At 42.2% G+C, this 13,248-nt stretch overlaps 1 protein-coding gene across 2 annotated transcripts in view; it reads left to right on the top strand.

Moving 5' to 3' along the window:
- CPNE2 (copine 2) overlaps window positions 1–13,248 on the top strand; it is a 147,533-nt gene that overhangs the window by 113,450 nt on the left and 20,835 nt on the right. For both annotated transcript variants that reach the window (XM_060253957.1, XM_060253958.1), the window contains exons 12-13: window positions 2,719–2,773; window positions 9,853–9,904. In XM_060253957.1, the coding sequence (XP_060109940.1) occupies window positions 2,719–2,773; window positions 9,853–9,904 (107 nt within the window). The remainder of the gene's footprint in view (window positions 1–2,718; window positions 2,774–9,852; window positions 9,905–13,248) is intronic.

Below are 13,248 nucleotides of genomic sequence, written 5' to 3'. Positions count from 1 at the left end.
AGACTTTCTAAGTGGATTACGGAAGCCATTAAACTTTGTTACCTGTTGGCGAAGCGTCCCTTCTGGGGCCGTTCCATGCGCATTCCACTAGGGCTATGGCTACGTCCACAGCATTCCTGAAGGGTGCTTCTCTGGCGGACATCTGTTTGGCTGCAACCTGGGCATCTCCTCATGTCTTCATGCGACATTATGCCCTGGATGTCCGGAAGTGTCGCAGAGCACAGCTGGGTACCCTGGTCCTTCAAGCTGCTACTTCTGCATAACCACCAGCTCCCTCCTCCAGGTAAGCCTAGCTTGCTAATCTCCCAAGAGTGTGAAGCACAGAGACCACGAATAAGATAAACAGGTTGCCTACCTGTAACTGATGATATTCGAGTGGTCATCTGTGTATTCACACTACCCGCCCTCCTTCCCCTCTACTGCTGGCCAAGGTACTCTTGATAGGTGGTGGCGGGAAGGAACTGGTGGGATATTCGCGCCCACCAGGTGGGCATGCACACTGGGGCTGTTGCGCATGCCTGCCGGGGTCAGGCAGCGAAAAATCCCGGTCTTTGGCATTGCCGATCGGGGATCGGCGCTGGCGATTCATCCCATGAGTGTGAATGCACAGATGACCACTCGAAGATCATCAGTTACAGGTAGGCAACCTGGGGTTTTTTGCCTTGCTCCATATAAATCCATTTATCTGTCTTTGCCACTTTTTCATTTTTTCTTCTATGAATATGGGTAACATTTGGAACAAAAAGTTCATTTTAACTGTAGAATCATTCATTTTAATTGCAGAGATTCTTCCTGGCCATGAGATTTTTAGGTTTTCCCCCCATCTTAATAAATCTGCTTGAATTGATTTCCAAATTTTCTGGTAGTTATTTTTTAAAAGATTACAGTGTTGCCCAGTCACATTTATTCCCAAATATTTAATAGGATCAGTGGCTGTTGATCACTTTTTGCTCTGTTGCTCTTCTTGTTGTATTAATCATTATCCTTTTTTCCTGTTAATTTTATAGCCAGATAGGGATCCAAATTCTTCAATATGTTCTACATGTTGCAATGATTTTTGTGGATTCAAGACTATTTTTGTTGATCTATTGCTGATGCTTTAGTGTTTTATGATGGTTTTGTTGCTGATGTGTTAGTACTTTATATCATTTTATTACAATATCATTTTTTAATCAGTAGCCACTCCAAGCAGGCCTTTGGAGAGGCAGCGTATGAGTTTTCTAAATAAAATAAAAACAAATAAATAAATGACATCTCTGAGTTCAGAGGCAGTATACTCAAATACCACAGGAAAAAACCATTGTGCCTTGACTGGCCTTTCTGGCAGCAGAATACTGGGCTACATTGATCTTACTCTGTGCCATGATGCCTCTTCTTGTATCCCTCTGTTCCCCACTGAATTCTCCATGCTGCTCCTATTCACATTAGATGGTCCATCAGTGCTATTTACAGAGCTCTGTGTATTATTTATTCATTTTGGTTATACCCTGCTTTTTGGCCGTGTTTAATCCCCAAAGCAGTTTACAGCTATTAAAAGCCCATCTCAGAGATACTGTATGAGATATTCATGGGTCTGTGTATTCCATTTCGAATTTATTATCTGGCACACTATGCAGGATTCTAACAACCTTTTCTTATTCCCCGTCTCCAAAGTTTCTAGCACTTACGGTCATGGGGAAATGAACAAAATGCATAATCGGGTTTCAAAAACCAGAAGAACTTCAATGCAGTAAAGCATCAGTACTCTGTGTATCTCTCTGACACTTTGTCTTGATCAGCAGCAGCTGAAGTTTGCTTATTTAATCATTTATATGCTGCTTTAATCCCCTGTGGGAAACCAAAGCAGTTTACAGAAAATTCATTGTCAGCACCAGGGACTAAGTTGGAGTCCAGTGGCACCTTTAAGATCAACAAAGCTTTATTCAAGGGGTGAGCTTTCATGGGCCAAACACACTTCGTCAGACAATACCAGGAACTTGCTGCTGAAGTATGACTGCAAGTCTTTGTGGAAAACCTGTACAGAGTGTAACATTAAGTTTGGCATAAGAGCAGGCTTGTGTCCCTGGGCAAGGTCAGGCAAAGAAAGGTAATCCACAAGAAACAGGCGCGGCAGAGATTCAGCTGTAACAGGGGTGGCCAGACTTGCTTAATGTAAGAGCCTCATAGAATAAACATCAGATGTTTGAGAGCCACAAGACATGAACATCAGATGTTTGAGAGAAGGAAGGAAGGAAGGAAAATAGATGGAGGGAGGGAGAAGAGGGAAGAAAGCAACTTTAACTTTAAATGCATTCTCTAAGCTGCTGGCTGGCTTAGCTTGGATAAGTGATTTAAAGAGAGAAATGCCTTCTGCAAGCCAGCTGATGGATCAGTGGGTGCTATGGGAGCCACAGAATATGTTGAAAGAGCCAAATGTGGCTCCTGATCCACAGTTTGGCCACCCCTGAGCTATAAGATCTTATAACAAGCTGGCTATTTTTCCAGTTCTTTTCCTTCTTTGTGTTTCTGCACAATTTATATTTTTCTGCATTAAACTTTTTAAGCATGTTTATTCAAGCTATCTTTTAAAATGCAATATAGGTTTGTAACTGAAGTGATCTTGACATTGTTTTGAGGGTAAGCTGGTGCGGAGGCATCCAGGAATTCACCCACATTCATTTTCTGCTTTGTTCTCTCATTCTTTCTATCCACCTCCCCCCCCCCCCCAATATCTTGTAGAGATAAAATGTTTCCTGCCTTGGGATTTGGTGCCCAGTTGCCACCAGACTGGAAGGTAAATCCATTTCCACAGCTGTATGTATTTTCGTGCTTAGTGTCCAGATCTGTATGCAAGGTTTGAATGAAGTTTTCAGCAGCTTTTTCTAAATTATACGGCCAAGCAATGGAGCATTGGATGCATTTGAGCAGTGTGTGAGTTGGAAAGTTCATTCTGGGGAGAAAGGACAAGATAGGATTTGGGACAGAAGGTGTTTTTATGTAATATAAAAGTTTATCCTTACCCCTTGGTAAAACTACTATGGTTTGATTACGACATTCTTAATTCTTAAGGCATTCACTCATTCTGGGATATTGTGCTGTATTGCATTACAGCAATCATTCACAACTGGATTTTCCTGTGTGGATGAGACAATCCAAGAAGTGAATGATTGTGATAACATGACAACACACTATCCTCTGATGTGTGGCTGAAAACTTTATTTGTTGGGTAGGCAGTCTGACAAATTGGTGTTTTCTGAAATAGAGTTCCGTAGCTAGTTTGAGAACTGTAGATTCTCCTAACTGTGGTTTGCTGAGATACATTCACAAGCCAAGGTTTGCTGAACAACATTGCCCTTCATAGTTCCCTTGTAATGGAAGTGGTATCCTAGAGCAGACATCCACCTCCTGAGAGATCAAGAGGGGACAAGAGTCAGGTTTCCTGCACTTCCAACTTCTAACCCACTGGCTCAGGATCAAATTAAGTGTTACCGCTATATTGTGACCACAACAGAAACATACAGCTTTCACAAGCAGGCTCTCAATGCTCCTCTAGAATCATTTCCAATCAGGAAAATGGTGGGGGAGGTTGAAAGTTGAAGCCCCTCTGCCCGGTCCTGGTCCAAAGCAGGTCCCCACAAGACATCAGGACCAAGTTCCTATGGGACATTTGCAGCTTTTGTGTGACAGTAATTTGTAGCTTTTGTGTGACAGCCATGAAATAGGTGTAATGTCCAGTTTGGCCTTCAAATACTGACATGGCAACAGCAGAGAGTGGATGGACAAAGGTCACCCGGGGCGTTGAGCTGATCTGGATGGCTTCTTGTCATGCCATGGAGAAAAAAATCATCTTCCAAAGGAAACTGCCTTGAAATTCCCACAAAACAAGGAGCTTTGAATCTTTTCAGGTTGAGGTGAAGATAGTCTGTATGCAATAAGAACAATTTTCCTTACTGTTTAGCTCAGTGAGCAGACCTGACCCAAAGCTTTCTGCAAACGGGCAAGATCAACAACTGCCCATACACGTCTCTTCTCCATTGTGGTCACCACCTTGTGGAATGGTCTGCCCAAGGAAATCAGGAAACCTCCCACTCTCCTGGCTTTCTGCAAACTATGCAAAATTGAATTCCACAGGGCTTTTCCATGTAGGCAATAGGGTAGCACCATTCAAAATAGTTCACGGAGTTACTTGAAGAAATTATTAGAGTCTGTGGTCTATACTATTGTTTATATTTTTCTGTAAGTTGGATCCTATTTTGTAATGTTGCATCATTTAATTCATCATGTTAACACTTGTGCTTTCGTTCAACTCTGGTTATTTTACATTTCTGGTTGCTTCTACAACCCAGATCCTATTTCAGTATTTTTTGAATATCCCATCCTGTTTGAATGTTATTGATTTACTCCGACCGATTCCTCACTAGCCTTGTCCTGATACTCCTCTTCTTTCTGATTTCGCACAAGCTGCCCCAGGACTGCAACTTGCTCCACCTCTTTTGCACGCCAAGCAGAAGCTCTGCTTGCCCTGTGAAAGAGGCAGAGCAAGTTGCAGCCCCAGGGCAGCTTGTGTGAAATCAGATGGAAGTCCCACGGAGAAGAGGAGTATGAGACTGGGACAAGGCTAGTGGGGACTCAGTCCTAGTGTAAGCTGCCATGAGAAAGGAAGACTATAAATAACATAAGTGAATAAATATGGCTCAAGGAATATCCACTGACACACTTGGTTCAGTGGGTGTAAGAAGGATTCCTTGGCTAGCGTGGTTTCTCTCTCTAGAATCCCTTCCTTTGGCCAGACCTGGGTAGCAGTACACTTTCTCAAATTCTGCCTGAGATCCCTAAGGTCACCAGTTTGAAGCCCAGCATAGACCTTCCAGGGCTTTTTTTGTAGAAGAAATTCCTTTATGTATTAGGCCAGATACCCCTGATGTAGCCAATCCTTCTGGAGCTTTCAGTAGGCCGTGTACTAAGAGCCCTGTAAGCTCTTGGAGGATTGGCTGCATCAGGGGTGTGTGGCCTAATATGCAAAGGAGTGCCTGCTATAAAAAAAAGCCCAGGGCCTTGCACTTGGATACATGTGAGGCTGCCTTATACCAGCTCAGATCATTAGTCCATCCAGCTCAGTATTTTCTGCTCTGGCCAGCAGTGGCTGTCTTGAGATTAGGGTTATTCTGGAAGTTCTCTGACCTATTTCCTTATCGCCTTCTCTAATACACAAAGTTCATAACAAGCAGTTCCAAATTCTGCATCAAGTCCTGTCAAGTGTGCAAATTTTGAATGAATGTTGTTTATTGCCTTGACCAGAGGTCACAAGTGAAATTTGCAAAACTAATTTGCATGGCATATCTAAATAGAAATCTGTAAAACAGAGCAAATAAGTCAAGTTAATTTGTTTTTAAAAAACAAGTCTCCTTAAGACTGTCTATCAAAGGAATGTTCAGGTGAATCCAAGCAGAGCTGTGTCTTTCTAAATCGGTTGACTTTGCCGGGGTTAAAAAGGCATAACTTGGTTTAGAATTGCCCTGTTTTGAAAGGTGTTGTCTTTGTCTTTCAAGGCACAGCTAGAGGAGATTGGGGGGTGGGGTGAGGGGGAGAGCTATGACAAGGTTTCCTGAGTCTTCATTTTTGATTGTTAGCTGGTGTATTTTCCAGTCAGCAGTATGTGGGAAAGAATACCTAATTAGGCGATTGCAAAGATTATTGTGATAATAAATGTGAAGTTTTTGGACACTGAAAATGGTATATAAATATTGAGTAGTTTTATTTATTAAAACACTGGGTGGAGGAGCTGAACCAGTGCCAAGTATTGGTCCAAAGGCATGAAGTTTTCTCTTTGATGCCATGTCCCACATATAAAAGAGCCCCATGGCGCAGAGTGTTAAAGTTGCAGTACTGTAGTCCTAAGCTCTGCTCACGACCTGAGTTTGATCCCCGGCAGAAGTTGGGTTTTCAGGTAGCTGGCTCGAGGTTGACTCAGCCATCCTTCCGAGGTCAGTAAAACGAGTACCCAGCTTGCTGGGGGGGAAAGTGTAGATGACTGGGGAAAACAATGGCAAACCACCCCATATCAAGTCTGCAGCAAAAACATTGTGAAAGCAACATCACCCCAGAGTCGGAAACGACTGGTGCTTGCACAGGGGACCTTTCCTTTACCCACATATAAATCCCCGCCCAACCTAGATTCAGACGAGCATAAACTTTTCATTAGATTACCTAGTGTATGGGGTAGGGTTGCCAGATCTCTGTCGGAAAATACCTGGAGATTTTTGGGGTGGATCTGGGAGAAGGTGGGGTTTGGGGAGGGGAGGAGCCTCAGCATGGTACAGTGGCATGGAGTCTACCCTTCAAAGCAGCCATTGTCTCCAAGGGAGCAGATCTCTGCCAGCTGGAGATCAGTTGTAAAAGCAGAGGATTTCCAGGCCCCACCTGGAGGCTGGCAACCTTAGTATGGGGAAAAGGCAATTTCCTAATTTCTGGAAAATAATACTAAGGGAAAGGGTTAATGCCCCTAGCACCATGGCCCTAGAATCATAGAGTTGGAAGGGATCTCCAGGGTCATCTAGTCCAACCCCCTGCACAATGCAGGAAACTCACAAATACCTCACAAATACAGAGGCCATCTAGCCTCTGTTTAAAAACCTCCAATGAAGGAGAGCCCACCACCTCCTGAGCAAGCCTGTTCCACTGAGGAATGGCTCTAATAGTCAGGAAGTTCTTCCTAATGTTGAGCCAGAAACTCTTTTGATTTAATTTCAACCCATTGGTTCTGGTCCTACCTTCTGGGGCCACAGATAACAATTCCACACCATCCTCTATATGACAGCCTTTCAAGTACTTGAAGATGGTGATCATATTACCTCTCAGCCACCGCCTCTCCAGGCTAAACATGCCCAGCTCCTTCAAACTTTCTTCATAGGACTTGGCCTCCAGACCCCTCACCATCTTTGTCGCCCTCCTCTGGACCCATTCCAGCTTGTCTATATCCTTCTTAAAATGTGGTGCCCAAAACTGAACACAATACTCCAGGTGAGGTCTTACCAGAGCAGAGTAAAGCGACACCATCACTTCACATGATCTGGAGTTGTAAAAGCGGGGGATGGTCCAATTTACCCTCCTTCAGCTGCTTTCAAATTAAATTTGGAAGCCAGTGTGATGTAGTTGTTTAAAGAGTTGGACTAGGATCTGAAGGATCCAGGTTCAAATCCTCACTCTGCTTTGGAAGATCGCTTGGTGATCTTGGGTCAGTTCTGTTCTCACAGCCTAAACCACAACAAAGGATTGTTGTGAGGATATAATGGAGGAGGGGAGTCTAATGTAATAAGCTGATTTGTACTAAGGGGTGTTAAGAGCCCTGTGGCGCAGAGTGATAAAGCTGCAGTACTGCAGTCGGAGCCCTCTGCTCATGACCTGAGTTCGATCCCAGTGGAAGCTGGTTCAGGTAGCCATCTCGAGGTTTACTCAGCCTTCCATCCTTCCAAGGTTGGTAAAATGAGTACCCAGCTTGCTGGAGGGAAAGTGTAGATGGGGAAGGCAATGGCAAACCACCCCATAAAAAGTCTGCCGTGAAAACATTGTGAAAGCAATGTCACCCCTTAGTTGAAAACGACTGGTGCTTGCACAGGGGACTACCTTTACCTTTTTACTAAGGGGCATAAATATCTAAATAAATGAACTAAAGATGCTGGAAACTTGAATGCAAATTTCCTGGGCCTTGATTCTTTGCTTCTTCATCTAAAAGTACAAAAGACGCTACCTTTTTATGGCTGACTAATCTCCATTTGCCAATAAAAAGTCTGTGTGTGTATAGTAAATTGGACTGAGAGTCAATCAGAAGGGAACTGAAGGGAAACCAGTATACTGTCTTCAACATGCCATTCAGTACTTGTCTGAAAATTCACTTTGTGGGCATAATTTATTCAATTTGCTCATTGTGGAATTTTAAAAGAAAATTGCAGTGCAGAATCGAGGAACCTTAGAATGTTATTGTTATCAAGCGTCTGTGAACTATTTCTCTCTCTTCCTTTGGAGAATGTTTGCTTTTAAAATTTTTGCCACATCTTTGTGGACGACAGTCTGTAACTGCAGTGGGCAGTGAATGGCAACACCCAAATGTGTGGCTGTTGTACAAGAGGAGACCAGCATAGGAACTGGGGATGATCATTAAAGATAAGAGACATATAAATCATGCTTTGTTCTGCTGATGCTCTTGTTGCTATGGTACCACAAAGCACATTCAAAGAACTGATATGAATAAGATATTTTGCAGGCAAAAAAAAAAAAAGTCGCGTTGGAAATGTCAGAGAACATCTTGAAATGTTAGCAGCTCCGTAAAAAGAAACCTCAAACAAGCTTCTTTGGAGGAGCTGGGAAAAGGACTGCAAAATTCTGCAAAAATTCTCATAGATTTTTTTTAAAAATGTACACACACACTCCCCCACAGTGTTAATGCTGTAGTGGAGACAGCTCCACCTTAGGGGAAGTAGGAATTGTGTTCATCTGCCCACTTGACAGTTCTGTATCAAGGTGTGTGTGTGTGTGTCCCTTTAACTGGCTTAAATATATCAGGATGAGAAAATTTTGGGTAGGATCATTCCAGTTTTCCCACTGGCAATAGAGGCAGGAAGGGGGTTACACAGAGGTGAGATTGAGTTGGATAGTGCAAAGGATTCAACGTTGTGTGGTCAATAAGGAAGAAAAACTCTGAGCCTGCAGTTCTGAGAGGAAAGTAGAGCTTGTATATGGGGAAACATGAGATTCATATACTGTTTATATGAATTCATTTATTTTGGCTAAGATCAACTGTAGTATCATATATTGTTTGTTTAGGAATCAAAATGAAATGAAACGCAACTGATCCTCCATTCTTAAGGTGTGCTCATGTAGCAATTTCTGTAGCCTTCAGTTTTGTAGAAGCCCTTTGGAAAAAAGGGCATCATAAAGAGATGGGGCTAACCCACGTAATATAGTTGTGTCTTCCAGTGTTAACAGCCCAGACAGTCTCTGTCCCCTGCCTTGTTGTGTGAACAAGTTAGGGGAAGCTGAAGATTGTTCAATGTAGAGGTGTGTGTTCGGCTAAATCCGAGCTGAAAAAATACCTGGAAAATACCTTATTGATGTTGTTCTGGTATTGAGTAAGCCACCTTTAGATTGTTTATCTATCCGAAATGGCCAAGCACCCCAAATTCCAAAAGTATTCAGGATTTTCAGGACCATTGAATAGATGAACAAAGGGTATTTACAGAGATCAGTCTTTTAAATGCTTTCTCCAAGCCATGGAGTCACATGGCTAGGAGAATTCTAGAGGCAACTAAAGGGCTTCCAGTCCCTTTAAACTTTCTCCAAGCTGCATAACTCCTCAATCTCTTTTAAAAAAATTTCTCCACTGAAATTAATGGAGGATGGGGCACCCTCTTTGGGGACCAATAGAATTGGACCCCTGGTCCAAACTTGTTTAAACTTTGGGGGGGGGGGGTTGATGAGAGGCACTGCAATTTTGGTGCTTCTAACTAAAAAAAACAGTACCTCCAGTGCCTCCAGAGCCCCCAGATAAAAAAAAAATCTGGTTTCCAAAATATTTCTTGAATCCAAATACCATACCGATATTGAGATTTGGGAATATTAGGAAATACTGATATTTTTAGGGTTCAATATAGCTAAACTGAAAACATACTGGTTTTGGGTTTTTATCTTCACAACCCTAGTCCAATGCCATGTTTTTGGGGTACAGTAGGAGGGAACTTCTCATGTGTGTTTGGTTCAGCACACTCTGGAATTACATAAGCACTTGAGGAGACTTTCCCTTGAAGCTGGATGTCACTTGCCTTTCTGTCTGCCTTTTGCAAGATGGGTAGGTTTAAATCCCTCCCTTTTCTTTTCCAGGTTTCTCATGAGTTTGCCATTAACTTCAACCCTACCAACCCATTCTGCCTTGGTAAGTATGTGCTGCTAGAACTGGAAAATAAATGAAAGGTCTAAGAAGGCAATTTGCTGATTCATATACTTGTTTTTCAAGAGGCTGGTGAAAATTCAGGTCCCTGGATATCTTTCGATCTTTGCCTATAGATGCCCAGAATTGCACAGCACAGCTAGTGTTTTTAATATTTTCAGACAGTATTATCTGGAAACCCAAAGTATTTCGGGCTCTTCATCACTGTAACAAGATAACATACAGATTGTAAAGCCGTAATGCTGAGTGATTCCTCAGAAGGAATTAAAAATTAGCTCAAGTGTATAAACATAAATTATACCAAGCCACCAATAACTGGAGAAGAGTCAACATGATTTAAAAGCAGTGAAATTGCAAATAAAGTTAACCCAGAGTCTACAAACATTATTGAAAATTAATGTTGACTTGCAATTAAACTAGAAATCTATTATCTGCATCAATCTTTCAGCGACAGCATTACAATCATTGAGGCCCCCGGTTGGGATCAGGCCTGTGTCGGGAGGTTAGAGAGGGTTTTAACCCATCAATCCCCATGTGGTTTTGCTATTTGAAACCATACTGTTAGTCTTCTGCCAGTCTTTTTTTATTGTTAGGGTTGTAATAGCATTGGGAGACCAGTTTTGAAGGGGTTAACACTCTCCCCCCCACATACCCAATAGCCCCAATCGCTACTGGAATCTTTGGCTGGAATTATGATCCAAAAGGCCTTTGGGAAATCTAATCACTGGTTTCACAGCATCCTTGTCCTGCTTACCTGTAAACAGCTACCTGACCAAATCAGTACTCTGAAATAGCAGAATAACTTCATGAATTACTCTGTAACTTGCCTGGCCCCTGAGCCTGCAGGGAGGGCAGGGTAGAATTTGAACAAACAAAGTTTGTTAGCCTTATACTTTAGCAAGAAACAAGGAATGGACTAACCAGTACTGTCACTGCGGCTCAGTTCCAATGAGCTTCTATATCACAGAGAAAAGTCACAAACTTCCCACTTGCCCTTTCATATTCCAGAGCTTTAGAGCTGGCTGTTGTCAAAATGTTGATAATGCCCACCTCCATGTCTTTCTCCAAGCCCTTCAGCTAAAGGAGTCTTTGTCTTGGATCAGATGGATGAAAGTGAACAAACTGAAAGGTGGTGTTGGTTAGGAAGGCAGATGCTCTTGAAAGGATATATACCCACTTGTCTAGAGGTTATCAAATTTGTTTATTTATTTATATTTTTATTTCTGTAAATTTATAGTCCACCCTTTCCCATGATGGGCTCAGGGTGGATTCCAACATGGTAAAACAATTAAAACCAGCAATAAAACAATCAAACAGTTAAAACAATTAAGCTATTAGATCAGAATTAATTTAAGGCAGCATAGATGGCGTGAACACATAAATCAAGACATAATTGTCACAGGCAACTTAGATATCCAAAAGATGTCAACTGTATTGGCCCGATTTTTAGCAATCAAGATGACAATCAGTGCTGGGAGGCCAGTTAGATGGTTTTGGCACTTGAAAAGGCATTGAGGCAGGAGAGAAGTAAGAGTGTCTCAGCCCGCTGTGATGTAGGTCCAAGCAGGATTGAGGCCATGTGCCATCAGGGGAGGGACAGTGGCTCAGTGGTAGAGCATCTGCTTGGTAAGCAGAAGGTCCCAGGTTCACTCCCCGGCATCTCCAACTAAAAAGGGTCCAGGCAAATAGGTGTGAAAAACCTCAGCTTGGGACCCTGGAGAGCCACTGCCAGTCTGAGTAGACCATACTGACTTTGATGGACCAAGGGTCTGATTCAGTATAAGGCAGCTTCATATGTTCACTTTGAAAGGTAGCAGCTGCCCTGTGATGGACACGAGTTTGCCCTTGCTTCTAGTTGGCCATGAAGATGTGTGTAAAGTATTTTCTCCGGCAGAATTCCCCATTCTGTGTTAAGTGATTGCATTTCAGTGGACATTTCAAACTGGCTGATATTCACAGAAACTATTCTGGTTTTTTTCTTCCAGAAACTATTCTAGTTTTTTTGTTTCTATTTGTTTAGTTTTGTCCTCACTCATTTACACAATTCCCGCACAGTAGAAGTTTTATGAGTTGCTTGTTTTGCTGCAATTCAATATATTTTATTGTATTTTTAAAATAGAGCCTCTGCTTAGCTGGCATAGTGAACATTTGTTGATAGACCAGTCCTTTGGGAGTGCATGTTTATAGCAAAACGGTCTACACTTGGGATACACAAAATAAGTCTTGGGAAGCATTTACGTGCACAGCTGACAGATATATTGGAGGATAAACTGAATTAACAATGTGAGAAGTAAAAAGAACAGGCCTTCATATTCCAAGATCCATGAACTTCCTGACTGAACTGACTACAAAGCCTTTGCAAAGTCTAGCCAGCTGTTGGAAACTTTACATTTCTTTTTCATAAAAGGCAGGGATATCTCCAGGGATAGAAAGCATGTTGATTTTTGAGGTGTGTGTTTATTTCATTCCAATACAGGTGGGCATTTAAACAAACCAAGCGAAGGTAAATTCTGTCTCTGATGCACAGAGGAACTTTCCTGGCTTTCCTCTTCCATATCTTAATTATAATGCACCCATTCAGATAGTTTCTGTCACCACTGTTTTACCCAGGACCAGGAGTATGCCAATTAGCATTTGTCTTGGTTCCTTCCTAGAGAAAAATCCCCCTGATTGTTTCACTAAGCAATTGTCAACTCTTGGGTACTTGTGTGTAAAACTACCAATATTCATAACTTCATGTGACTCAATCTTATCTCTTATCTCAGTGTCAGGGACTAAACGAGCTAAAGTACATCAGAGTTCCACACCACCAGAACAATCCTGGGGTTATTATAACACACCCTTTTTTTCTTATGGAGCCAGCTCGGGCTCGGGTACAGGTTACATTCACCCAATCTAATTTATCTAAGGGTGAGGATGTATTTGGCAAGCCAGCATGGGCTGCCAAAAACAAAGACATAACAGATAACTGAGAATGAGGGCCCCAATGTGTATCATTGTTTTTAAACACTATTCCATGATTATCAAGATTAATGGTTAGATTCCCTAAAGCCATCCCTTGGCACCCCCACCCTTTCACTTGATGTGGAGGTAAAGTCACATAATTGCATATTTGGCTTTCCCATCCAGGTTTGGTCTCATTTAATTGAATTGTAGCCTGGCAATCTGATAGATAAATATATCCTAATTCTATTCCTCTGTTAATATTTTCCATGCACAAAGCTGCTGCCTGTAATTGCACGCCTTTTATAGTAGGCAGTGGGGTCGTAGTATCATTTTCTTCATTTGAATCAGGGGCACTAAACCACCCAGTATCACCTAATTCTGTA

This window comes from Heteronotia binoei, chromosome 14 (assembly GCF_032191835.1).
Source record: "Heteronotia binoei isolate CCM8104 ecotype False Entrance Well chromosome 14, APGP_CSIRO_Hbin_v1, whole genome shotgun sequence".
In the NCBI taxonomy this organism is placed as follows: domain Eukaryota; kingdom Metazoa; phylum Chordata; class Lepidosauria; order Squamata; family Gekkonidae; genus Heteronotia; species Heteronotia binoei.
This window is presented reverse-complemented; position numbering and strand designations above follow the sequence as displayed.